Source organism: Cryptomeria japonica, chromosome 10 (genome assembly GCF_030272615.1).
Source record: "Cryptomeria japonica chromosome 10, Sugi_1.0, whole genome shotgun sequence".
In the NCBI taxonomy this organism is placed as follows: Eukaryota; Viridiplantae; Streptophyta; class Pinopsida; order Cupressales; family Cupressaceae; genus Cryptomeria; species Cryptomeria japonica.
Window position 1 is genome coordinate 246062996 of NC_081414.1, and position 26323 is coordinate 246089318.

At 36.8% G+C, this 26323-nt stretch overlaps 1 protein-coding gene across 1 annotated transcript; it reads left to right on the forward strand.

Annotated features, from left to right (window-relative positions):
* Positions 1–470: 470 nt before the first annotated feature.
* On the forward strand, positions 471–2357 carry LOC131066576 (NADPH-dependent aldo-keto reductase, chloroplastic). The gene is made up of 5 exons (XM_058001381.2): positions 471–645; positions 951–1126; positions 1219–1459; positions 1556–1735; positions 1856–2357. The coding sequence occupies exons 1-5, from the start codon at positions 526–528 to the stop codon at positions 2081–2083; spliced, it is 945 nt and encodes a 314-aa protein (XP_057857364.2). The 5' UTR covers positions 471–525; the 3' UTR covers positions 2084–2357.
* Positions 2358–26323: the final 23966 nt, after the last annotated feature.

Sequence of the window (26323 nt, forward strand, 5' to 3'; positions counted from 1 at the left end):
GTTGTATACTTATATTAATCGAAAATATATTATATTCTTTTGTTTTCAACAAATTCTTTTAATTAATCATTTTCATATTTTTCTTTTTTTATATTGAATAAAGAAATTTCTACAAAAAATAACTGAATAAAATAATTGTCCACCAAAGACACAAGGATCATACATAAGACAAAGGTTAGAATCAATCTGAAATTTCCTAACTTATCATTTAATCTATTGTAACTGATGTGACCTGTGGCCTTTGGCATTTTATCCAAATGTCAATGCAAACAAATGCAAACCGTCTTTGTTTCAAGATAGGCCGTGGAAAATTGATACCAACTATGTATGTTTTAATATTCCAAGAGAAACGTATCGTACTGGTTTTAATATTTCATCAACGCGCACATTGACTGTAACCTTCCACGTGGTAGAAAAAAGTACCATTTAGCCTTAAATTAACTCTTGGTGGTGTTAAATTAGTTCTGAAAAAACTTTATAAATAAACGTATTGTCGAGTTGATATTAATTCATTCTGAGAGTAGAATGGCAGCAAATATGGCAGAACTGAATACGGGAAACAAAATGCCTGTAGTTGGGCTTGGAACTGGCGCTCCAGCTGTCCAGTATGAGGAGATCAAGGCTGCTGTCCATGCGGCTCTTAAGGTATCAGAATATAGTTTGAATTGCTTCAGTGAATATATATATAATACATGGGTAAATAGGCTTTTAAGATCCTACATTTTTTTTTTTGGTGAAAAACAAAGTGTCCACTGTTTTAAGTTCTATAGAACAAGCATTTCTGTTCTCTTGTCATCTATTATCAAGTTTCCTTGATGGAAAAGCACACAATCAGAACATCACTTTTAAGATCAGAATATTGTTTGAATTGCTTCAGTGAATATATATATATAATACATGGGTAAATAGGCTTGTAAGATCCTACATTTTTTTTCGGACTTGGAATACAGATTGGATACCGATTTTTTGACACCGCGAGCTGTTATGGGTCAGAAGGTGCGTTAGGAGCAGCTCTCACAGAAGCTTTCCAAAGCGGTGTTGTGAAGCGGGAGGAAGTGTTTGTCCTCACTAAACTGTGGGATGATGAACATGACGATCCTCTTGCTGCTATCACCAAAAGTCTCAAGTATTTAATTCTACACACACATCTTAATACTCTGTTTTTTATCTTAGAGTTATCTTTTTCACATAGATATGTAACAAATAATTTTATTGCAGAAATTTGCAGTTGGAATACTTAGACTTGTATCTATTGCACTGGCCTGTAAGGTTGAGGAAAGGACATACCCTTCCACCAAAGGAGGAAGACTTTTTGCCTCTGGATATCAAATCTACATGGCAAGGCATGGAAAAATGTTTTGAATTGCGTCTCACCAAAGCCATTGGTGTGAGCAATTTTTCCTGTAAAAAAATTGAAGATCTGTTGAAATATGCCAAAATTCCTCCTGCTGCCAATCAAGTAATGCTAAACTGTGTACTGTTTCTCTTCTAAGTTTAGTTATCTACATTTTCTCTGAAAAGTTATTAATTAATCAAAAGTGGTGGAATATGGTAGGTAGAGATGCACCCAATGTGGCAGCAGAAAAAGCTAAGAGAGTACTGCAGTAAGATGAAAATTCAAGTATGTGCATGGTCTCCTCTCGGAGCTCCAAAAACTCCATGGGGATCCAACGCGGTGATGGACAGCCCTGTGATTAAGGAAATTGCTCAAAAGCATGGAAAGTCTATAGCACAAGTATATACTTCTCATGTCTTCTCTAATTTTTTAATACATGCCACCTCATATATCTTTATCTTGTTATAGTTTGCATGTGAATTAGCATTCCTGTTATAGTACCTTGTATGTTCCTTGCAGGTTGTGTTGAGGTGGGCAATAGAGCAGGGAGTGTGTGTCATCCCCAAGAGCTTTAATAAAGGGAGGATAACAGAAAATTTTCAGGTTTTTGACTGGTGCTTAACTACAGAAGACCATGCAAAAATGAGCAAGCTTGAGCAGAGCAAGAATATGAAGGGAGAAGATCTTGTAAACTCAACGACTAGCCCTTACAGAACCATTGAAGAGCTATGGGATGGAGAGATCTAATGCCTGACCATGAGTTTATTGCAATTTCATAATATGTTTTCATCTTCTGTTTAGTTAAGTAAATAAATTGAGCCTGAGGTTCAATAATCTGCATTTCTTGCTTGATATCATCAATTCCATCACCGAAATAGACCAATTGAAGTGATTCCTTCCATAGGATGTTTGTATCTCTAAAGTGTCACTTTATTTGATTAGATCAAATGGGGAGTTTTTAAATTTTTAGGGTGTTAGATATGTTACTATTTTCAGAATTAAAATGAGATGTGCTTGCAAATTCCTTTTTTCTTCGTATAGTATGTTACTGTAATAATTAATGTTTTAAAAATTTCGTTGGTTGATCCATTGAACAATTTTACATACTGTCAATAATGTTTTATAACATTCTATTACTAACATGGTAGACCATTTTATTATTAAGATATTATATCATTTTGAAATCAAAATTTGTGCTTATTCTCCTTTGATGAGAATTAAAATATAATTGCATGTTCAAAAGGGGGTAGTAGAAAGAAGGGAGAAATAAGATATGTCGAATATTAAGGTTGCACTTATTCTCCTTTGATGAGAATTAAAATATAATTGCATGTTCAAAAGGGGGAGTAGAAAGAAGGAAGAAATAAGATATGTCTGATATTAAGGTTGCGAGGACACTCTGGGCTATCAAAAAAATGATTTTCAGTGATGGAAAGGTTAAAATTTACAAAGATGTATTACACATCCCTTGCTTAATTAAAAAAAAAGATTTTTTTATTTAAAAGAAATTATTTAATTATGCATGTGACTTTTAAGAAGAGTGGTTACAAGTTTAGCAAATGGAACTTTGTATTAGCTAGGAGCACTCATTATCGCACACTATTTAGGGTGGTGACATCTACTTTTTGTAATACTATGAATATAACAACTAACTTTGTTTCTTGTAAACTTTGCACCACATGATGAGTCACATTGGTGAGAAGGCTCTTAAAACCATTACGAGTTAAAAAAAAATTGTGGTTTGTCTAGTTATTCTATCAAGTCGGATTTCTCAAACATTATGTGCCTGACAAACAACGTAGACTATCATTTAAATTTAGTAGTAGTTCTAGCTAAACACATTTTGGATTTTATTCACGGTGATGTATTTAGCCTTGTGGATGTACCCTCCATTAGAAATATTACTTTTGTATTACACTTATTGATGATTTTTTATATTTATAAGGGATTACTTTTTGAAGCATAAATCTACTATATTTTCCATGTTTACAAAGTTTAAATAAGTTGTTGAGAAACAAAAAGATATGGAAGTAATGGTTTTGATGTCAAAAATGATCGTGATTATTTATCTAGGGGTTTTTAAGATTATTGTAGGTGTTCAGGGATTGTTATATAGAAATAAACTCTATATAGTCCATAACAAAATGGAGTAGCCAAACAATCTAATAATGGATAGAGCAAGAAGCGTGCTAATAGTGCTAAGCTTAAACAATATTTTTAAGCTTAAGATACACACATTACTTGTTATTTAGTTAATATATCTCTCACTTTTTCTCTAGTTGAAAAAACACCCTATGAGGTATGGACAAGTAGGAGGCCATCTGTTTCTCATTTCAATTTTTTTGGTGATGAGGCATATGTTCATGTTTCAAAAGAAAAAAGTTTTATGTTTGATTTTAGGGCTAAAAAAGTGTGTGTTTTGAGCTATGGTGAGAATATCAAGGATTATAACCATTGGGATCTTGTAGCATTAAATATGATATGTTATAAAGGTGTTATTTTTAGGGATATTAGGGTATTTATAAATGATGAAAAACATCATAAAATTGTAACAAAATTAATATATTTTGATATTAAGAGTGTCCTATGGGAAGATGCACAAACATAACAACAACATGGTGGACTAAATCAAGAACAATACGAGCCTCTCGTTACAACTCTCAAGAGGTCCACTAGACAACACATTTTAGCTGTATTGTAAAGTCATTTTATCATAACATACAATAGTTTAGTCAATGTTAGGAGATCATGGGCTTCTCTTGCAATAATTACTTATTATGTTCTTGATTATGTCATCACAATGTAAATTTCAAGTGATAGAATGTTGGGATTAGGTTTTATTTCACAATTCAAATCTTGATACATTATTTTGTTGTATTTAATAGTTATTGGTAGTAATTAATGTTTTATCTCTGAGGATAAGGGAGAGAGTAGACTTGGATGCACCACCTTGGTGGTAGGAAAAAAATCCTATTTTATTATTCTCTTACATGAAATTATAGTGTCATTTAAGTTAGGAGTTACTTCGGCAAGATATTGGGAACTGGGTAAAGAATAGGATGTATCAGGGATTCTTCTACAAGTGAATCTTATGATAGATTTGGACGATCTTGTAATCGAGTGCCTAGGATTTGTATCATCATTAATTTGACCATTATGACACAATCTATTATTTTTATGACATATGAGGTGGGCGTAAGGTGTGTATGAGAATTTACTCACTATTTAGGGTGATTAACCAATTTTGGGAGGTTATGAGATTCTCTATGAAGAAAGTGGATGACTAGTTTTAGTTGAGTGGTATTTGCCAATAGTTTAGCAATATTATTCATCCAGTATCTTATAATTGTATTGCCTATATATTGGTTCCTTTGGAGGGTACTATTGTGATATTATTTTGTAGATCATTGGAGCACAATCATGCTACCAAAATTAGATAAATTAAGAGATTGTATTGATGCAAATATTTTTAATATTAATATAAGATTGGGTCACTTTAGTTGTGGATATTTTTCTAGTGATGGTTTATCTACATAAATACTTTTTACTAGCTTATATTTTCTTTACTATTAATTTTCATTCTATCTTACCATCTGTTGGTAAACATATTTGTCTTTTCTTATCTATTTAATTTAAAGCACTGTGAATCATAGAAAAGCAAACAAACTTTCCACCAAATAGTTGGAAAATCATCTAATTGATTAACCTCTAAATTTAGGTACAGCTCCCTCTAGTAAATATTCTCTCGGCTCCAAATTACATATAATCAATACAATGCTTTTCACCATAAAGCACTTAAAGGCAGTTGCATACACCAGTCAATACAAAATGAATGCAAGCACTGATCCATATATAACTTTTTATATAAAGTCGATAGACTTCATATGAACACTAAAACAAAATGAAAAAGCTTATAAAGATGAACTTAGCCAATAGTTTTTTGCACATATAGAAAGTATAACAGCCTCTTCTTTGAAATAGATTTACACAGAAATCAGACTTCAAAAATCAAACACACAGAATTGAAACTGAAAAATAGTTGTTAATAAGATTTTGCATTCACTGATGGTCATCTACTTTCTTCCTACACAAAATGTTCTTAGCTAATCTTAAAGATAGTCTTTTCCAAAAACTTAGCGAACCCATTCAAAGTCATTACATAAGATATTTATAGTTCACAAACCCAATAGTTCTTTTAACCAAAGCCAAATTAACTCATAAGAGTTAATAGAAAGGCAACCCTAACTGTATAACCAAAATTTAAAGAAAATAGCTAGACTCGTTGGCAAACTACTGCCAGCAGTGCTAGTCATGCAGTCTGCTCAGTTCCAGTGTGGTCACTCAGGTTGGTGTCTTGGACAGACACCATCACCGCCTTGGCCGCGCTCCACTCTCAATGCACTTTAGAAAACTCCTGGATTATAGTTACGTGCGACAAACTGATATGAATAACTCTCTGCTTCTAGAGCTCCTTTTTCCTCTTTACCAATTGCACTTCATCTCTGTGTGAATCCAGATGATCGAGACAAATGGTGAGCATCGATTCCACCTTAGAGATCCTCGTAAAGTCTTCCATGGACAAGGATTTCTCCATCTTGATCTATTTGATGTGGCTGCCGAACTGGTTAATCATCTCCATGGTGTCTTCTAGAGTTTCACCGTCCTCCTTAAGTAATTGAACATCCACGCAATGTAAGTCCTTCTGCATGGTCACCCTCAAAGTTGTTAATTCACCACACAGACTAGCTGACTCGCTATAACCTTGCTCAATAATCTGATTGCGCCACTCAATACTCTCCTTGCAAATGAACATGACATCTTCATTTAGTCCTGACACTTGGTTTTTAGCAAGAAAGTTCATTAGCCCATAATGCTGAATATCCCGCATCTGCTTCAAAATCACAGCCCATTTAGATTTCTACTTCTGCCATGAGACCAAGTCAGAGTCCAAGGATTTGGTGACCTCATTGGCATCCTTGAAAATCTGGACCAAGTCAATTATGTAATTAGTTGTCTGGTGCATGATCGAGGTGAGCCATTTTGAGAAAACCTCGGCGATCATCCTGTTTCGTTGAACTTCATCCAAGAATTTTTTATTGCTAGGTGACTTTGGACTAAATGGGCCTGAATGTTGGGACAATGGCAATGGGCTGTTCTGCAAAGCATGGATATACTGGGCCATCTGCGTTAAACTCCATTTCAACTCAGCCTTGTCCCTCTCATACTTCCAGGTACGAGAGATAATTCATTTGGTGGACATCTCCAAGTGCTTAACATCTATAGCTCTGGTTCTGATTCCCAAATCTATTCGTTCAACAACATAGTCTGCTTCTGAAGCCGTAGCAACATCTTTGTTAGGCTCGGGTCTAGCAATGTCCACAATCCAATGCTTCGTATTTTCATCAAAGTCAATCACTGCCTCTGTTTTTAACTTTTTGGGCTTTGTAGTCCTTCCCAGACATTTACTCACGGTGTCCTGCATTGATACTGAAATCAGAACTACAGTCCTTTTCCTAGTGATTGAATCACTTAGCCATTTTGGTGCTAGGGTCAGCTCTTTTGAAGGCATGGATGGAAACTCTGCTGAGGATGGCGGCGTGGAATAGTCTATATGAGACTGGATTTCAAGTGCTCCTGAGTCTTGAAAAATAGTATCTATGTCAATTGAAACCTTGTCTGCTTCGGAAACAGGGGATGTCATCTTGCTTGATGTTTCCTTTGGGTCTAAATCCAGAATGAGGTGAGAAGCCGACAGTTTGAAACCCTTCTTGGATCTCGATCTGGTAACTCGACCGGCAATAGGAAGCTCAACCCCGATGTCAAGTTTCTCTTCCTTAATCCTTGCCTTTGCTTTCCCTGCATCAGAAATGGAAATGTTAGTCACAACAGAAGTCTTACTTGTAGTACTCCTCTTCCCACTCCTGCTTCTTGAACTGGTTGCTCATGCCGAATGAAAATGGCAACTCCTAAGCCAATTTTCCATCCTTCGGATTACACTGAAAGTGCATGTCTGAATACTATCCCCCATCTTCTTGTTCCAATCTACTTCCGAAAGAGGTTCATCATGGACCCGTTTCATAAACTCTGGGTCAAGTATGTCTTCATCATCGGTAGAGACACCTGAGGTATCCATGGATAATTTCATGTCATGAATTTGCCTCAAATTTAATCTAGACCAACTCCTTCTTCGCACTTCAAATTCATCCTGGCAACCCTCCCAATAATCCTCCAACTGAGGAACATGCTGATCAGGTACCGCTTTCTTTACATACTGAGCAATGAAACCCTTACTGTCAAAGTTATCCCTTTTTACAAAGGACTTCAGCTGAAACCTTTTAAATTCAAGTTCAAGGTTCAAGGCATCAGAAACTGATCTATAGCTATAATGGCCTAAATCAATGGGAAAAATTCTTCTTGTATCGGAGTCCTCACCATAATCTTTTGCGACATAAGCAAGTTGTCTAGATACTTCGATCAAAATGCAGGAGTCTAAAACATACCTGGGAAGTTTAAAGGGTTCACCCTTAAATCCTCCAACCCTTAAATAAGTGAAATGGCTAAACTGTATGAAGAAACTGTCATATATGTTAACGAGCTCAACTGCCTCTGCAGACATTCTTCTATGCAAATTACCCTGTAGTTCAAAGGTCAACCTTCCAGCAAAAACATCATTCCAATGGAGATAATCATCGACATGCTCTCTCAAAGTCAAACTAGGATGATACTCATAAATTCTCATGCCCTAAACCCATTTTACATGAGATAACCCAGACCACTCTCTCACACAGGCAAGCATATATAACATATAGGATGACATATAAAAATTAGGCATTCCAAGATAATTACTCAAACCTTCATGTAATCTTTCTGCAATAACAGTTCCCCAGTCAATGAACTAGTTTCTATCCAAAGTAACCTGGATGAAGAAATACATCCAGTCTTCCCAGTAAAAAGAGTGAGAATTACCCTTCACCTTGCTCAGCAGTATGACCAAATCTCGAATTGCTGGAATTAAATGTTCACGAGTTGAAGGTCTCGGCAGCCTTGAGCCTCCTTTTTGGAATCTTAAGAGCCAATTCTGTGCAATCACTGTTCTATAATATTGCTTCTTCTCAGAGAAAATCCCGTAAGATTTACCAATGGTCCAGTCTTCATAGGGTTCCCGGTGTGGAATACCCATGGCTACCATTACCATCTGTCTATCAATAGACACCAAGACTTCACCATCATTTTTACTTATGCACCTATTGCCCTTGTCGTAATGATTCATGCATTCTAAGACTAACTCTGGGTAGGGATCAGTTGTGGGGAAGGCGGCGGCTTCCAGTAATCCGCTCTGAGCCACATCTCTCATCATGGGGACTGTGGTTGAATTATTTACTCTCTCCAGAAAGACCTCTAAATCTAGCTGAACCAGCGTTGTGTCACCCAACTCCAGTAGAGAGCTTACAAGGGAAGATGAGCTCATCAATTTGGGTAAAACAGGCCTCATATTTTGGTTCGTGGTTTTCCCAAATCAATCCCTGGCGAAGAAGGGAAGTGAAAACAAAAACAAGTAGCTAAAGAACACCCAAATCTTTTAAAACAAACTGCAGCAATTTAGAAAATTGTTGAACATACCTTCCTCTGCTCTCTGTAAACCTTTCTTGCTACCTATTTTTCTCGCTCCGAAAACTCCTTCTCAAAATCTTCTCAAGAAAATAATAATCCTGATGAGACAACTACTCAGTTTTAAAGCGGAGAAAATCTTACCCATCATTACTAAAACTGCCTTCATTACTCCTTGTTTGTGTGACCTTACTTTGATATGATTGCGCTGAGGTAGCCTTACCGTTAAGTCACTTCTCTTCTGACACAGCAGATCTTCACACATACTGGCCATAAATGGCATATTTCAAATTATTAGGGAAAGAATATTCTTTCCTTCAGCAACCGTCTATCGTGTTCTAAAAGTCCACGCTGTCACCACGTGGCAAGTCACATGCCTTCCAAGGAACCTATACATAAAAATCAGAGCCTTGCAAAATCATCAGAATATAATATTAACATGACAAATCTTGAACCTTGAACCTTGAACCAACAAGGTTCAAGTTCACGGTTCAAAGAATGCAAAGTGTCAACAAGAACTCACAAAGCTTAAAATTGTGTGGGAGGAAAGATACTCAAAACAACGCCTCTTGAACTTTGAACCTTGAACCAACAAGGTTCAAGTTCAACGCAGTGTAACCTAACAAGGACTAAATGATATGAGCAAAAAAAAAAAGATTTGAACAAGTTCTCGACCGATGGATTAGACAAGCATTACTATAGATAGGGACGCATATGGAATGAAAATTTTATATGGGGCCAACACCATCTATCACAGTTAACTAGTTTGGCTAGATTAAAGAACAACATTTCTCATTGATTATTTCGCCATATTTTTTACATAAAGATATGAGAATGGATCACAACAATCAATTTACAAGAATTCTAAATTGTACCAAAAATTTCAAAATTTTCAATGGCCTTAAAGGTTCTCTAGAACACTACAACCATAAAAAAAACGCGAACACTTAGGCTCAAGAAAAAGATTGAAAAGCGTTGGAAACTCAAGACATGTAATTTTATAAAAGGGGCCTAATAAAGATGATCTCATGGTAGTTAAATTAATATGGGCCACTTATAGGATAGATAAATAGTGAGGATAGTAGACATGAAAATTTATAATTTTGGGTATGGGCACCAATATTAGCTCTAGTTGGGAATGAATATTCCTAATGGGTAACAAGAATCCATTGGTTCCAAGACGTAGACCATATAATACCATAGGAAAATAAGAGGGAGGGGATAAAGAGCACAAGAAAAAGCATATGTGCATATGTATAGACATAAGCAAGACATAAAAGTTGCAACCCTTGGCATGTAAACAAATGATGGAAACCAATTGTTTGTATGATTACAAGTAGTAAAAACTCCATGATGTAGATTAAAAATTACAAAGATATTTTATGGCATGAAGCAATTATCAAACTTAAAAAATCCTCTTAACTCTACCAAATAAAAGTTGGATGAAAGCGGAAATAACCCTTTAACTAGTAAAGTACACCTTGCTCAATTACAGTATCAAACAATTCATATATTTGTGCATGAAAAAGCCACCAATATGGAGGAAACCAAGATGAAAATGAAAATTATAGTCACAATAACAGTTATGTATCTCAAGAATAATGTTGTTTTTTCAGAATTTAATAAAGATAGTAGTGATTCCCCTATTGCCATGCTTCATACTAACAAGAATGGGATGATGGAGTTTTATAAGATTATAGAATGGGTCTACTCAAAGATTTAGAGTCTGAAGACAAAACAGGAGGATTCTTCTAAGAAAGTGGACATTCTAGAAGTTGTTGGGACAGGTAACCTCATTTCTTTGCCTAGTTATCTGAAGGAATTAACAAAAGCCATTAGCGATGCGGAGGCTATTACTGAAGCTCATGGTTCCCAATTTAAGGGTGTGGACGCTAGGTTAAATGAGCTGGAAAAGTGGGTTCACAGTCATGAGAATACCCTGAAGAAAATCGAAGAACAAAGAAAAAAAAAATTCAAAGCGTCAGTTGATAACTTAAGAGTGATGATTAGTAAATTGGAACAGTTCCAGCTGGAAAAGAACATGATAGATATTTATGAGGATAAGGAATTGACCCATGACAGTGTGGCTCTTGGACCTAGTAAAAGAACCCAAGTGAGTACGAGGAAGATGGCTCAACAAGCTAAGGATCTGGATGATCTTGAGAGTGTTGCTGCCTTAATGGTCAAACTGTAGAAAGAAGCAGTGGAGCTTCTCAACAATTTTTCTTAGTTCCGTTGTTCTACTCTCTTGGTTGTCCCTTAGGTGTTGGTGTGTTTCCTTATGTTACTTTTGGTTCTCTTGTTGGCTTTTTGTATATGCCAGATGTTTCAATTTGTTGTTATGTTCTATCTAGCTGGACCTTTCATGTTTTATCTTTTTTCTAACTTGTTGTAGAGGGTTTTGGGGCCCCTTCAAAACCTGCTTTTCACGTCATCAAAAACAATTATGTATCTAAAAAAAAAAAGAATATTCCATGTTGAATCATACTATCATAAAATGTTAATAGTTCACATTATTTTTTACATAGTTTATAATAATAATGTGTGCATTATTGAAGGAAATTGAGTTGTAGTAACTCACATACTTTGTATGGGTGTTAAAAGTATTAAATCATTTATTAGGTTTGTTAGTGTCGCATGTTAGAGTATTATATATATATTAATATATCAGTGTTTATGAGGACTTAATTGTTAGAAGTTAAAATGATTCATCTATGTAGGAGATTTGTTACAAGAGCTCACCTATGATGTAGGAGATACAAGTCCTAATATATTATATATCATTGAATAAAATAAGAGAATAGAAACTTATTATTTCCTACATAAAATTTTATTCAACTTCTATGGTATCAAATCTATAGATTGGATCTCTATAAATATTTCCTCCTGCATAGAATTACTATCATGCCTACTATGTCATTTAATATGGACTTGAATCCTACTACACTCTTTTCACAAAGCTACTAAAAAAACACTTGATAGTGTGTATAAGTTTTCTACAAGGATTTTATTAGTTTTTTTAACATTTCCTTATATCTATTGAAGGATATAGGTTAGAGAATGTAATATTTTTTCAATAACCCTTTTATGGTGGTATTAAGGGAATTGTTGATGTAAGAAAGTGATGGAGAGCCCCAAGGAACAAAGTCTTCTCACACAAAGTCAATCCACTAAACCCTCAACTAAGGTCTCACCATTGACATGGATTCTTGGACAATCCTAACATCAACATGAAAGGACTCCTCTACACTCCCCTTTTCTCAATGGGACCCCACTATTTCCATGAACAACTCATGGAGATACAACTTCTTACATCAAGTCTATTCTTGACACCAACTCTCTTGTAGCCACCTATGGCTAACTTAGATTACAACACAACCAACATTGCAGAATAGGTATGGACCCTATAGAACCTTTTTTCTAACCCTATAAACATTGACTACAACCAAAACAACACCCTTTTATTTGTACAGACGCAATCAAGGTGACTACCCTCTACAAGACGCCTACTCCTAGTAGCCCTCTTTTGAAATTTTAAGGCAAAATTCAAAAATCCCCATAATGCTACCATAGAATCTTGACACTCTTTTATTCCTCCATTTATGACACAAAACTCTACCAAAACCTAGAGCCCAACTCTTTCATTAACTGGGTCAAATGTTGCTGCTACAGGAGGGCTAAAAGGGCTTTTAGGCCACTTTACAAAGAAACCACACTCCAAAGGTCCGATCCAATGACACCAATGGATGAAAAAGTGTTGCACACATCCCAAAGAACAAAATCCATAGTCATATAGGGTCAAGAACACTTGTTTTTACCCCTACACAATTTTTAGTAGTCAAAATAGGCTAGTCACATGAGGATGCCTAGCCTAGGGCTTGATCCCAATCTCCACTAGTTCAATGGCCCACTCAAAAACCACAATAATATTAAATTAAATTGTCTCCCCTACCATTCCTCATAATTTGAGCCAATTTTGCCAGAGGAATGTGGGGTTAAGAAGACATTTCCTTAGAAACCCTGGTTTTGGAGGGTTTTCAGACCGCCTGTCACTAAAATGCAGATATCTCACTTGTTATTCGGTCTTTTTCTGCAAAATCCTAAAAAAAGAATATAAAATCAAAGGTCTATTAAGATCAATGACTTATAATTCACATGGAGTCCATACAATGTCCGTACAAGACACTGTTACAACAAATTTCTGGAAATTTCTGAGTGTTTATTGAATTTGATCACAATCTTACATCCAAAATTCATCATCATCATTTTTATCAACCTCCAAGGATTTAAACAAGGTTTCTCCAACCTTCTCAACCTATTCCAACTGAAATTTGAATTATTTCTAAGCCTTTGGAGGGAGATTAGTTACAAAGTGACAACAAATCGACAACAAAAGTTGTCATCAAACTTGACAACTTTCCACAAACTTCACAATCTATGAATTTTGCCTATGTAACATATTAGGACACATCATAAACCTTAAAAATAGGCCACATATAATCAAAAATACATTTCTTTCTTCATTTAGGCATGTTGGATGTCATTTGACCATGGTTGACCAAATAGGTCCTAGGAAGTTCAGACTACAAAAATGGCATCAAAGCCTTACTTGGCTAATTAATATAAATCAAATGGTCTTGAAAGACCTTATTAAAACTCAAAAATAGTCAAGGAACCTACAAATACTTCTAAGAGACTTCATTGCTCAAATGATCTTCAAATCCCGCAAGGTGCTCCTGCACCATACTCCCTAGGGGCATAGAAAAATCAAGTCTCTTGAGGAATGAGGTTTGCGACAGAATGACCATGATTTTTAATATCACATTTTTTCATCCACATGGCCTCTTCATAAATTAGACCACTCCATTTGACAAGGTACTCCTTATAAGTCTTCATCCTAGTCTTTTTTACCACCTTGGTGTCCAAAATGTTGTCCAACTTCAATGGTTGGCTAGGTGGTAGATCCTTGACCCAACCTTCATCTCCTTCTGATTGAAAACCTACATCTAAACCTGCAACATCACCTTTGTAAGGAAACAAATCTAAAACATTAAAAATGGGTGATATTCCTAATCCTTGAGGAATTTCAATCTCATAGGCATTAGGACCAAATTTATGCACAATCCTACAAGGACCAATCTTTTTCATGAGCAAATTGGTTGACTGCCCCTTAGGAAGTCTCTCTTTCTTCAAGTGTGCCATCACCAAATCTCCCACCTTCTACTACACATCCCTCTTCTTTTCATTGGCCTTCTTTTTGTACTTCTCAGTGTTCTTTTGGAGAGTTTCTCTTACTCTATCATGAATATCTTTCATAGCCACTACAAAGTCTTCTCCCTGAGCACTCATACTCTCCAATCCTTGTAGATCTCTTAGTTATAGAATACCTCTTGGGTGCATCCCATAGACCACCTCAAAAGGACTTCTTAATGTGCTTCGATTGACAAAATCATTATAAGCAAATTCAACTTGAGGGATGATCATATCCCAAGCTTCTCCATGCTGCTTTGTGAGACATCTAAGCAAATTTCCCAATGATTTGCTCACTACCTCAGTTTGGCCATCAGTCTGAGGCTGATAGGCTAATGTGAAGCACAATTGAGTCCCCAACTTCTTCCACAATGTACGCCAAAAGTGTCCCACAAACTTAGAGTCCCTATCAGTCACAATGTTTAGAGGCAAACCATGGATTCTAACAATTTATTTGAAGAGTAAGCCAGCAATGTGGGAAGCATCATTAGTACATTTACATGGAAAAAAGTGAGCCATCTTACTAAATCTGTCTACTACAACAAAAAAACTATCAAAACCTCTTTGATTCCTAGGAAGACCCAAAATAAAATCCATGTTGATACTCTCCCATGGCCTATTAGGATTACGGATTGGTTGATATAACCTACATTTGATGATGTTCCCTTAGCCCTTTGGCATATGCTACAACTTTCAACAAACTTCTTGACATCTAAGTGCAAATTTGGCCAAAAAAAGTACCTCTTCACCTGTTCCAAGGTTTTGTCAAGCCCAAAGTGATTTCCCAAACTACCACAATGCTTCTCCTTGATAATATTCTCCCTCATGGAGCATCTAGGGATACACAACTGACTCCCATTGAACAACAACCCCTGCTGCAACAAAAACTTAGAAAAATCAGAATGATAAGAATCTGAAAATGGAAGGCAAACCTCATATATCTCACTGAAATCTTCATCATCCTTGTACATCTGCTTGAGAGAATCAATTCCAGCACTTTGAAACTGAATTTATTACACCATGCACACCCTTCTACTCAATCCATTTGCCACCTTATTGGCATGTCCCTTCTTGTGTTTGATGATGAATGTGTAGGCTTGAAGATGTTCAACCCACTTCATATGCTTGTGAATAAGCTTTTCCTGTCCATTCAGAAAACTTAGAGCATGATTGTCAGTATACACAATGAATTCTTTAGGTAAACAGTGATGTTGTTATTGGCATTTTGATGATGTTTTGATTGTCATTGATGGACACACACTTTCTTGATGTATGAGTTATGCTCAACCGATAATTGTTCCAACCGGTATTGTGTATAATCTTTAGACTATTGGTATTTTGCAGAAGATGTTTACTAGTCATAGATTGACTGAAGAGCTCAAGCGGTATGGAGACCCCAAGTAGTCTGAGGATCACAAGCGATACGAAGGAACCAAGCGGTAGTTAAATTTTGATCGGAACACTATGATCTACCAATCTTCATTTTTGACAACTGATAATCGGTATATTGTATTAACCGGTATTACTCTGTGATGAGTTACCAACCGGTATTTCTGTAATGTGTGATGAGTTATCATCCACTGACACTTTGGCGGTGATTTTGTGTTGTGTTACCAAATGTGTCCAAACCTAGGAACGTGTAGTCTAATCCTATTCGACCAACATGAAATCAGTTTCCTTTATAAGGACATCATGTCTAGGGTTTGCATGTGAGATATGTGATGTATGAGAGATAGAATTGAAAGGTTATGTGTGATCATCGTAGAGAATATTAGGTCTGTGTGAAGAGACAGAGTGTGGAGATATTGAAGACTGAAGTAATGCTGAAAAGCATTAACAATGAGCTATTAAGGATCTAACTAAGCATATTGTGCTATTATCTAGATCATTCACTTGTAGATTACTAATATCTTCAACAAGTCTAAAACCCTTAACCGGGTAGGCCCATCAAAGCCTTTGTAAATCCTCTAACAAGGTGGTTCACAACTGTGGATCTAAAATCCTTTAAGAAGGTAGTCTTTAATAGGACTTATCTCCTAACAAAGATCTAGATTCCTAATAGGATTTGTTCTGGTGAAGAACATTGTATGACCTTAACCAGTCTAACCTTAACCAGTCCGGTTTCTATTCTACAGATAGTTACTTGTGAGTTTCTGCTCACCGTGGTTTTTCCCATTTAGGTTTCCATGTCAAATATCTTGTGTTATGGTGATTGTGCTCTTGTGGGTGAATGCTTTGTTTGCTATTTTGTTTGCATTTATCTTAGCTAGTTTATTACTGAATCTATTGTACCGGTTATCTGCTAAATTGTTTAAAAGTTTGTTTACAATAATTTTTGGTATACTAATTCAACCCCCCCCCTCTAAGTATTCATCAATTGGTATCAGAGCCGACCTTTCTATAAGTCTAACCACTTGGAAGGAGATATGGGGGAATACAGTGTGAGGGAACTTACTCATCATCTCACTCAGACTAAGAGAGCCTATGATGAACTCAAAGTCAAGTATAAAGCCTCTTTGGCCAAAAGAAGAGAGCATGCTAAGAAACTGATGGAACTCACTGAAAATAGCTCTTAGACATGGATGCCCTAGTTGAAGAAGTTGAAAAATTGAATGAATCTAAAGCCAATCTGAGAAAAGAGTTGGAAGGACTGACTATCAGAATGTGTCAAGAGCTTGAGAACAGAAGGAAAGTTGAAGATCTGGTAAAAGACCAAGATCATGAGATCTCCAAGCTAAAGCAAGAAATCAGTACCCTTACCGCTCATCTCCAAGTGAGTAAAGTGGAAAAAGAAGAAATGCAAGGTGAACTAAACATGGCTATTTCTGAGAATGCAACCTTGATGGAATCCAATGCTGCTATTTCCAAGGAACTTACTGAGTCAAAGTAAATACCTGCCAAATTCAATAAGAGTATTGTTAAGCTAGAGCAAAAGCTGGAATCGATAAAGCCAGTAAAGAATACCACTGGACTTGGTTTCTCTGGGTATGAGGAAGGTGAGACCTCTAGAACAAAAGCTGAAGCATCAAAGAAGCAACCGACATCCAAGGATAAAGGTAAGCAAAAATTTAAACCTGTTTGCTTTAATTGTCTCAAAGAAGGACATACTGCTAATGTGTGTAGAAGCAAGGCCTACAACAATTTTCCTTATTTTCTAAACAACAAGCCTAGATCGAATAGATTCAATGGAAATTGTTATGCATGCAACAAGTTTGGGCATAGAGCATTTGAATGCAGGTCTATTTTGCACAACACTGGGAGATATCCTCCAAGGACTCAAGGAGTTATTCTGGAGCTTCTTGTGAATCGGAATCCCAACCGGTACAATACCTATGACCATCAGTCGGGTGGTTATCAAGTGGCAACTAGTTGGAGAGCAACTTGTTTGATCTATCGTGGTAGTAGTAACACTATTGCAAAATGCAAAAGGAAGAATGGAAGTATGAATAATGGACCATGGAGAACACCTGGAATGGCATGCTATCATTGCAACAAACTGGGACACACTGCCAGAACTTGCAGACTGAGAAAGAACCTATCGGATGATATACCAATCACTCTAGAAGGGAAGATTGATGTTGAAACCATTCAAGTGGAAATGAATAAAACTTGGAAAAAGAAATCAGAAAAAGAGTCACAGGATGAACCAGTTTCTGTACCTAGTGAGGAAGTCTCTGAACCGGCAAACTAAGCTTCAAAAAAGCTTATGGGGAACATATCGGTGAAATATTTTGAACCCCTGGTTTATATCAGTAAATACCTTAACTGATATATGTTACCTATCAATCAGCAGAAGATTCGAAGCGGTAAAAGGAAAAATTAGGGTTTGTGCCCTAGCAGTGATGCATTTATTATGGTAGGTAAGAAGTTATTTAAAAGGGATTTTCATCGTCATTATCACTTATCATTTTTCAAGAGAAGAATTTTCAAGAGGAGAGCGACAAAGAGCTATTTGTCTAGAGATTCAAAGTGAATTCAAAAATCTTGCAAAGGAATCCAATGATCTTTTTCAATCTATCAATGAAGAACACTAAGCGGTGATCCAACAACCGAAGTGGTGTATTGTGGGCGACATTGGTAAGCCCTAAATTTTGGATTGTGAAGGTATTTCTTGAAATTATCTCTTATCATGGCTTCTGCATTACACTCTAGCTCTAGTGCTCCTGTAGATTCAGCGGAATTTCTTCAAAAGAAAATGAAATACAATGCCCTATCTCAAATACCCACCAGAGTTATTGTCAAGGAAGACATTTCAGGGTATATAGATTGTAAATTGGAAGACCTAGGATCCCTAGTGATTTATTCCCAGCTAAGTCTATTCTATGGGGATGACAAGAAGATCAAACTTGAGTATAGTATCCTTGAAAAGATGAAACTGCACAATGCAGTATATTTTCTGGAAGAGCTCACAGAAGATCATATTTGCATCATCCTTAGCAGAGTGCATGGTGATAAGATGTATCTCGAGCGGACGAATGACATAACATTGGAAGCAATTTATGTCGTCACTAGTTTCTGCAAAATTAGAGAGGCACCAGCTTTACGGAAAGTCACCAAAATAGAAATGGCAAAGCTCACCGGTTTTGTGAGTGACCAATGGGCGATGACCATCAACACCATTAAAGATGATCTGGTGAAATATGCTTGCATGGTGATTGGTTACCGGATGTTTTATGCCAGCAGAATGAATTATGTCCCTGTTGCAGTGGTTAATGCCGCTTACAGGATGATCAAGGAAGACACTACATTTGACCTATGTACCTGTCTACAGAAGCAATTATTGTTGAATCTGAAGTCCATCAAATAGGACAATTCTCTAAGGTTCAGGTTTGGCCAACTTCTGGTCAGCTTATTCTTTTATTTTCAAGGTTATTTCCTTGGAGTAGGTGATGTGCAATGGTCTACTAACCTACCGATCTCCAAACAAATCAAGGAAAGTATACAAGTAGTGGAAACTACATATCTTGAGGTTCTGAACAAATATTTTGATGAATTCAAGTGGAAGATGAGCCAGAGAATAAGGATATCTGGTGATATTGTGAAGAAGTATGAAGATGACATCTACTTCACAATAAGGATAGATGACTACATAATGGAATCAGTGGAACTGAGAAAGGAAGTAGTTGGCCCTATGGGGTATGAAGTGATGTATGACATGTTTATCGGGTATGCCCCTACCTTACTTGCCTCTCCACTGGATGCTAAGAAAAAGAGAACCGGTACCTACTTAGAAAGGGTCAGACTAGTTGAAGAACCAAAGCAGAAAAAGGACAAAGCAGTGCCATCGGTATCTGCACTGGTTACCTCTGCCAGTCTGAAAGTGACCAAGCGGTCTCCAGATAAGAAGAAACCTAAGAAGGTATTTGAGAGGACACTGAACCGGAAATTCAAACAAAGAAGACAAGGCAATCAAGCAAGAAGGTGAAGTCTACCGGTAATGTACCTGCAACTTTAGCATCAGTAAATATAGATATTCCCTCTTATAATCCAATGGCACGTTGTCAGAGGACAATTAAGAATATTAGGAGGAAAGTGCTTGATGATTTAAAGGAATGTTTTGATGATTTTACTGATAGTGAGAAAGAAGAAGTAGAATAGGAAGTCATTAAATATTTATGTGTTAATGACCGGTCGCCCTCTGAGATTAGATTGGTTACAACAGATTATTTGTATAATTCTTTAGATAACAAATAGTGCATTTCCATTGAGAAAGAACAGGAGATCAAGGAGAAAAATTTTGCACAATACTTTCCTGATGCTTCTAATTCAGAATTATTTGAGATAATGGATAAGAACAAATTCATCTTCTTCATGAGAAGGAGAAGACTCAGGCTACTAGAAGGAAAAGATTCTGAACTAGAAAAGGATACTCACATACATGTGAAAGTTGTTGTCAGAATACACCAAGTATCTAAAGCCAATAAGAAGGCTGAACAAGAACCTGACCTATCCTCAGGCAAACCGAATGAGGCATTTGATAGTGAAGGTGAAAGAGTGACAGAAAAAATTGATCCTATTGATGTTGATGCATTAGATAATGAGGATGTCACTCCTAACAAAGAGAAAGAGAAACAGGATAAAGAAAAAGCAGAGAAAGAGAAATAGGACAAGGAAAAAGCTGAAAAGGAGGAACAGGACAAAGTGGAGAAAGAGCAAGAGGAAAAAGAAAGGCAAGAAGAAATCAAGAGAAAAGAGGAAAGAAGAGGAGAAGAGAAAACAAGAGGAGAATAGGAAAAAAGAGGAGAAGAGGAAAGAAGAAGAGAAGAAGAAAGAAGAAGACAAGAGGAAGGAAGAAGAAAGGAAGAAGGAGGAAGAGAAGAAAAAGCAGGAAGAGGACAAGAAGAAGGAAGAATTGAAGAAGCAACAAGAAGAGGAGAAAAAGAAAGAGGAAGAGAAGAAAAAACAAGAAGAGGAGCAAAAGAAGGAAGAAGAGGATAAGAAAAAGTCAGAAGAGGAGAAGGAAGCAGAGAAGAACAAACAAATGGAGACTCCTAAGGCAACTGATGATCAAACCAAACAGGTTGATACCACCAGTCCTATTGATCTTCAATCAGTAGATGAGTCTGAGCTACTTCGAAGCATCAAACTTGCATAGGAGAGACTAGAAGCATTGCGGAGGAAGAAAGAACAAGATATCATACAAACTACGGTTGACACCCTTACCAGTCTAATTCCCAGTACCAACCTCCCCAGTACCGATTCCTCTCTATCCAAGCTCAAACTTCTCTATACCATAGTAGAGGACCAGGTACAATGCTTGGAAGATGTTGCTGAAGCCACTGCAAAGAAGAACCATGAAAAGGCACTCAATGCTACCTTATTCAAGAAAATGAATGAGCTCCAGACATAACTACTGAAACATCAGAAGGATATCAGTGTTGCTATGGATGAGGGCAAATTACTTTTGATTAAAATCTACCAACCCCATTTGTTTTGTGAAGATGTGCTTAAACAGAAAGATAAACTCCAATCGAAGTTTTAGGTATATATCAGCACCTTCAAGATGCCCTATGATCTCTTCACTACATATGGGCAAACGGTTCATCACTTTCAGCTCTAGACAGCCAACATGGACTCAGAGATCAGCAACCGGTCTAAAGATTTGCAGGAGCTTCAACTGCTTCTATTGCCAAGATTGCAAATTCTTCAGAAATGTTTTCTCAACCTAGAAGCTATCACAGTAACTCAAGAGATGAGTACCATTGATGCAATGGGAGAACTAGCATTCCAGATGAAGACTGAAAGTGAGGTTGCTACCTCATTACTTGAGTCATGGACATTGAACATGAAAACTTTTATGTAGGACTTTAAATTTGTTTTTGATAAATTTCATTCCTTATTGTCATGAACTTTTACTCTATTTTTATTGTATAAGGAAATAGGGGTTACTTTGCATTACTTTGTCATTGTTGGCAAAGGGGGAGTAGTGTCAAATTTTGGTGAATGTTACCATTTCATGTATACTTTCATGTTACCATTTTGGGGAGCAGTGTACATTGTAATTTATGCATTGTAATTTCTACAAAAAAAAAGGAATAGTGTATATGCTTAGGGGGAGTAATTTTGATTAAAGCATTTTTGTTGTAAAAACACTTAGATGTCAAAATTTTCGTAAGTGTTTCCATCAATGCCAAAGGGGGAGATTGTTGGCATTTTGATGATGTTTTGATTGTCATTGATGGACACATACTTTCTTGATGATGGACACACACTTTCTTGATGTATGAGTTATGCTCAACCGGTAATTGTTCCAACCGATATTATGTATAGTCTTTAGACTATCAGTATTTTGAAGAAGATGTTTACCGGTCACTGATTGACTGAAGAGCTCAAGCAGTATGGAGACCCCAAGCGGTTTGAGGATCACAAGTAGTACGAAGGAACCAAGCGGTAGTTAAATTTTGATCGGAACACTATGATCTACCAGTCTTCATTTTTTACAACCGGTAATTGGTATATTGTATTAACCAGTATTACTCTATGATGAGTTACCAACTGGTATTTCTGTAATGTGTGATGAGTTATCATCCACCAACACTTTGGCAGTGATTTTGTGTCGTGTTACCAAATGTGTCTTGATGCACTAAACCTAGGAACTTGTAGTCTAATCCTATTGGACCGACATGAAATCAGTTTCCTTTATAAGGACATCATGTCTAGGGTTTGCATGTGAGATATGTCATGTATGAGAGATAGAACTAAAAGGTTATGTGTGATCATTGTAGAGAAGATTAGGTCTATGTGAAGAGACAGAGTGTGGAGATATTGAAGACTAAAGTAATGCTGAAAAGCATTAACAATGAGTTGTCAAGGATCTAACTAAACATATTGTGCTATTATCTAGATCATTCACTTGTTGATTACTAATATATTTGACAAGTCTAAAACCCTTAACCGGGTAGGCCCAGCAAATCCTTTGTAAATCCTCTAACAAGGTGGTTCACAACTATGGATCTAAAATCCTTTAACAAGGTAGTCTTTAACAGGACTTATCTCCTAACAGAGATCTAGATTCCTAACAGGATATGTTCTGGTGAAGAACATTGTACGACCTTAACCAGTCTACTTTCTATTCTGCAAATAGTTACTTGTGAGTTTCTGCTCACCGTGGTTTTTCCCATTTGGGTTTCCACATCAAATATCTTGTGGTATGGTGATTGTGCTCTTGTGGGTGAATTCTTTGTTTTCTATTTGGTTTACATTTATCTTAACCGGTTTATTAGTGAATCTGGTGTACTGGTTATCTTCTAAATTGTTTAAAAGTTTGTTTACAGTAATTTTTGGTATACTAATTCACCCCCTTCCCTCTTAGTATTCATCAACCACCATTTCTTCAAGGCTTGTACCATTGCATACAACTCCAAACCATATTTAGAATACTTCCTTTTTGCATCATTGATTTTCTCACTAAAGAAAGCCACTAGTCTACCCTCTTGACTCAAGACAACCCCTATGGCAAGGTTACTAGAATCACACTCCATTGTGAACAACTTGTTAAAATCAGGCAAAACAAGAATAGGCTATTGAGATACTCTCTTTTTCAAATACTCAAAAGATTCATTTTCTTCATGTGACCAAGAAAACTTACATTTTTGACCTCCCTTGATTGTGTCTAGGATAGGTGCACATATATGACTGAAATTTTTGATGAACTTTCTATAAAATGTATCCAATCCATGGACTCACATCACCTATTGTCTTAGGTTTTTTCCATGTCAAGATAGCATCCACATTTTCTGGATCCATCTTCAAATCCCCCTTGGAGATTACAAAACCAAGGTAGACAAGCTCCTCCTTCATGAAGACACTCTTGTCCATGTTGATCATCAACTTTTCATCATGCAACTTCTTCAAAACCAATTTCAAGTGCTCCAAATTATCCTCCTTTGTCCTGCTAAACACAAGAATATCATCAAGATAAACAACAACAAATTTACCAATGAATTCTTTCAACACCTCATTCATGAGGCGCATAAAGATGTTTGGGGCGTTGGATAGCCCAAAAGGAATCACCATCCACTCATAGAGACCTTCAGTTTTTTTAAGGTTGTCTTCCATTCATCTCCCTAGCTTATTTTGATTTGATGATACCCACTCTTGAGATCAATTTTGGAGTAGTAGTAAGCTCCTCCCAAATAGTCCATTAAATCTTCAATTCTAGGCATAGGAAACCTATATCTTATGGTAATCCTATTTTTGGCCCTAGAATCAATACAAAGTCTCCATTTACCATCCTTTTCAGGTGTTAGGACTATTGGAACAACACATGGACTGAGACTCTTTCACTTGCACTTGCTTGGAAATATCCTCATTCTAAGATGGAGTCATCTTATAGGTTGGTTTGTTTGGCAATGTAGACCCTGGTATGAAGTCAATGTGATGGATTATGTTTGTAATGGGTGGTAAAGTTTTAGTTATTTCCTCCACCATTATTATCTTATACATGTCCAACAATCGTTGCACCTCCTTGGGAATTTATTCCTTACCGTGACTAGGCATATTAGGACTATTTTGGGGATTTGAAATCAGAATATACCCAGTGGTTCCTTCTTCCTTTAGGATGTCTAGAAACTCTTTTCCACTCACTAACATCACACTTGACCCAATGTTCTTATCTACACTCTCATCCAGTAAAGGATCCATCTTGTATTTTCTGCCATTTTTGGTTATGAGAAAGGAGTTTGTTTTCCCATCATGTTGGGGTTGTACATCATAACAACAGGTGACAAGCATCCATGGGGATCACATAACACAATATTTTTTCTTATACTCTCCTATCTCAAATTCTACCCAAGATTGTTCATCTACTAAAACCTGTTGCCCCTTATTCAGCCATGACACCTTATAAGGGTTAGCATGAGGTAATATTTTCAACTTCAATTTTTCTACCATCTCTGTGGATACCAAATTTTTAGTAGAACCTGAATCAACAATTACCCTGCACAACTTACCATAGGCCTTGCACATGGTTCTGAATAATATCTTTTGTTGAGGGCGTTCTTACACTTGAGGCACCTTCAACATGGTTCTCCTCATCATCAAGATTTCTCCATTATGGGATGGGGCTACACTTTCAATTGGAGAATTGACACTTTGGCAATCATCTTCTTGAATCAACCGATTCCTTCTCTCTCCTCCATGAGAGTTTGAGGCTTTCTTAGGAAACTTGCTTGCAGTGTGCCCTACTTGATTGCAATTGGAGCATCTCCCTATGAAGACACTAGGACCTGTTCCTAGTCCACCAAATCTATCCCTTCAATTGGGTCTTCTTCCTCTAAAGCCTCCCCTTGAACCTGAGTCTCCACTTTGTTCTTGCTGGCTAGACTCACCCTGGGGTTTTTGAGATTGTCCTCTTCCCCCAAAATTTATTTTTCCTCTAAAGTCTTGCCTCCTCTTCCCCTACCGTGTTGTTCACTTTTTCTTCTCAACTTATTCTCCGCCCTCAAAGCCATTTTAAAGCATTCATCTACTGATTTAGGAGTCATAAGACTCATCTCATCTTGAATGTTGAACTTGAGTCCATTCAAGTACCTAGAAACCTTATCCTTTTCATCTTCACGGTACCCTGATCTGAAACTCAATTTGTGGAATTCCTCTCTATATGAAGCCACATCCAAGTCCTTATGCTTCAAATTTTTCAGTCTTCTATACATCTGCACTTCATAATCAGCAAGCATGAATTGGGCCTTGAGTTTGGACACCATCATGTCCCAAGAATGAATTATACTCTTGCCCATCTTCACCCTTTCACCTTGAGTATAGTTCCACCAGGTTAGAGAAACACCCTTTATTTTAATCTTTGTAAACTTCACTTTCTTCTCCTCAACCACGTCCTTGTATTTAAAATAATTATTGAGGGCATCTATCCAATCTACAAGATCTTTAGCATTCATCTTCCCACTATAGGTAGGAATCTCCATTTTGGCTTCAAAAGAGTCTTTGCCTATTGTTTTGAGGGCTTCAAGGAACGGTCTCTAATCAGCAGGTATCATTGGCTCTTTGCCTTTGGGGTTCTTCTTCTTCATCGCCTTATTCCCCTTCTTCATCAGTCTCCTCACTTGTCCCTTTTCCTTTCTTCATTGACTTTAGTTCATCCTTGAGTGCCACCTTGACCCTGGTCTTGATCATCTCTTCCATCTCTTGGAATTTCTTAGCCACCTCTGCGAACATCCCCTTTGTAGGCATTATGCTAGCCTCTGCTTGACTCTCTTTTGCTTACATACACCAAATTTTGTCCTCCCAATGATCAGACTTTCTCTTATACCAATATGATGTAGAGCCCCAAGGAACAAAGGCTTCTCACACAAACTCAATCCACTAGACCCTCAACTGAGGTCTCAACATTCACATGGATTCATGGATAATCCTAACAACAACATGAAAAGGACTCCTCTACGCTCCCCTTTTCTCAATGGGACCCCACTATTTCCATGAAAAAGTCATGGAGATACAACTTCTCACATCAAGTCTATTCTTGACACCAACTCTCTTGTAGCCACCTATGGCTAACTTGGATTAGAATAAAACCAACATTGCAAAATAGGTATGGACCCTATATAATGTTTTGTCTAACCCTAGAAACATTTACTACAACCAAAGCAACACCCTTTTATTTGTACATATGCAATC

Bases quoted from the DNA above. Each gene is read 5' to 3' on its own strand.
- LOC131066576 (XM_058001381.2), top strand. From the start codon at position 526: ATGGCAGCAAATATGGCAGAACTGAATACGGGAAACAAAATGCCTGTA. The intron at 646-950 runs GTATCAGAATAT...CTTGGAATACAG, and splicing joins CTGTCCATGCGGCTCTTAAG to ATTGGATACCGATTTTTTGA. The intron at 1,127-1,218 runs GTATTTAATTCT...ATTTTATTGCAG, and splicing joins GCTATCACCAAAAGTCTCAA to AAATTTGCAGTTGGAATACT.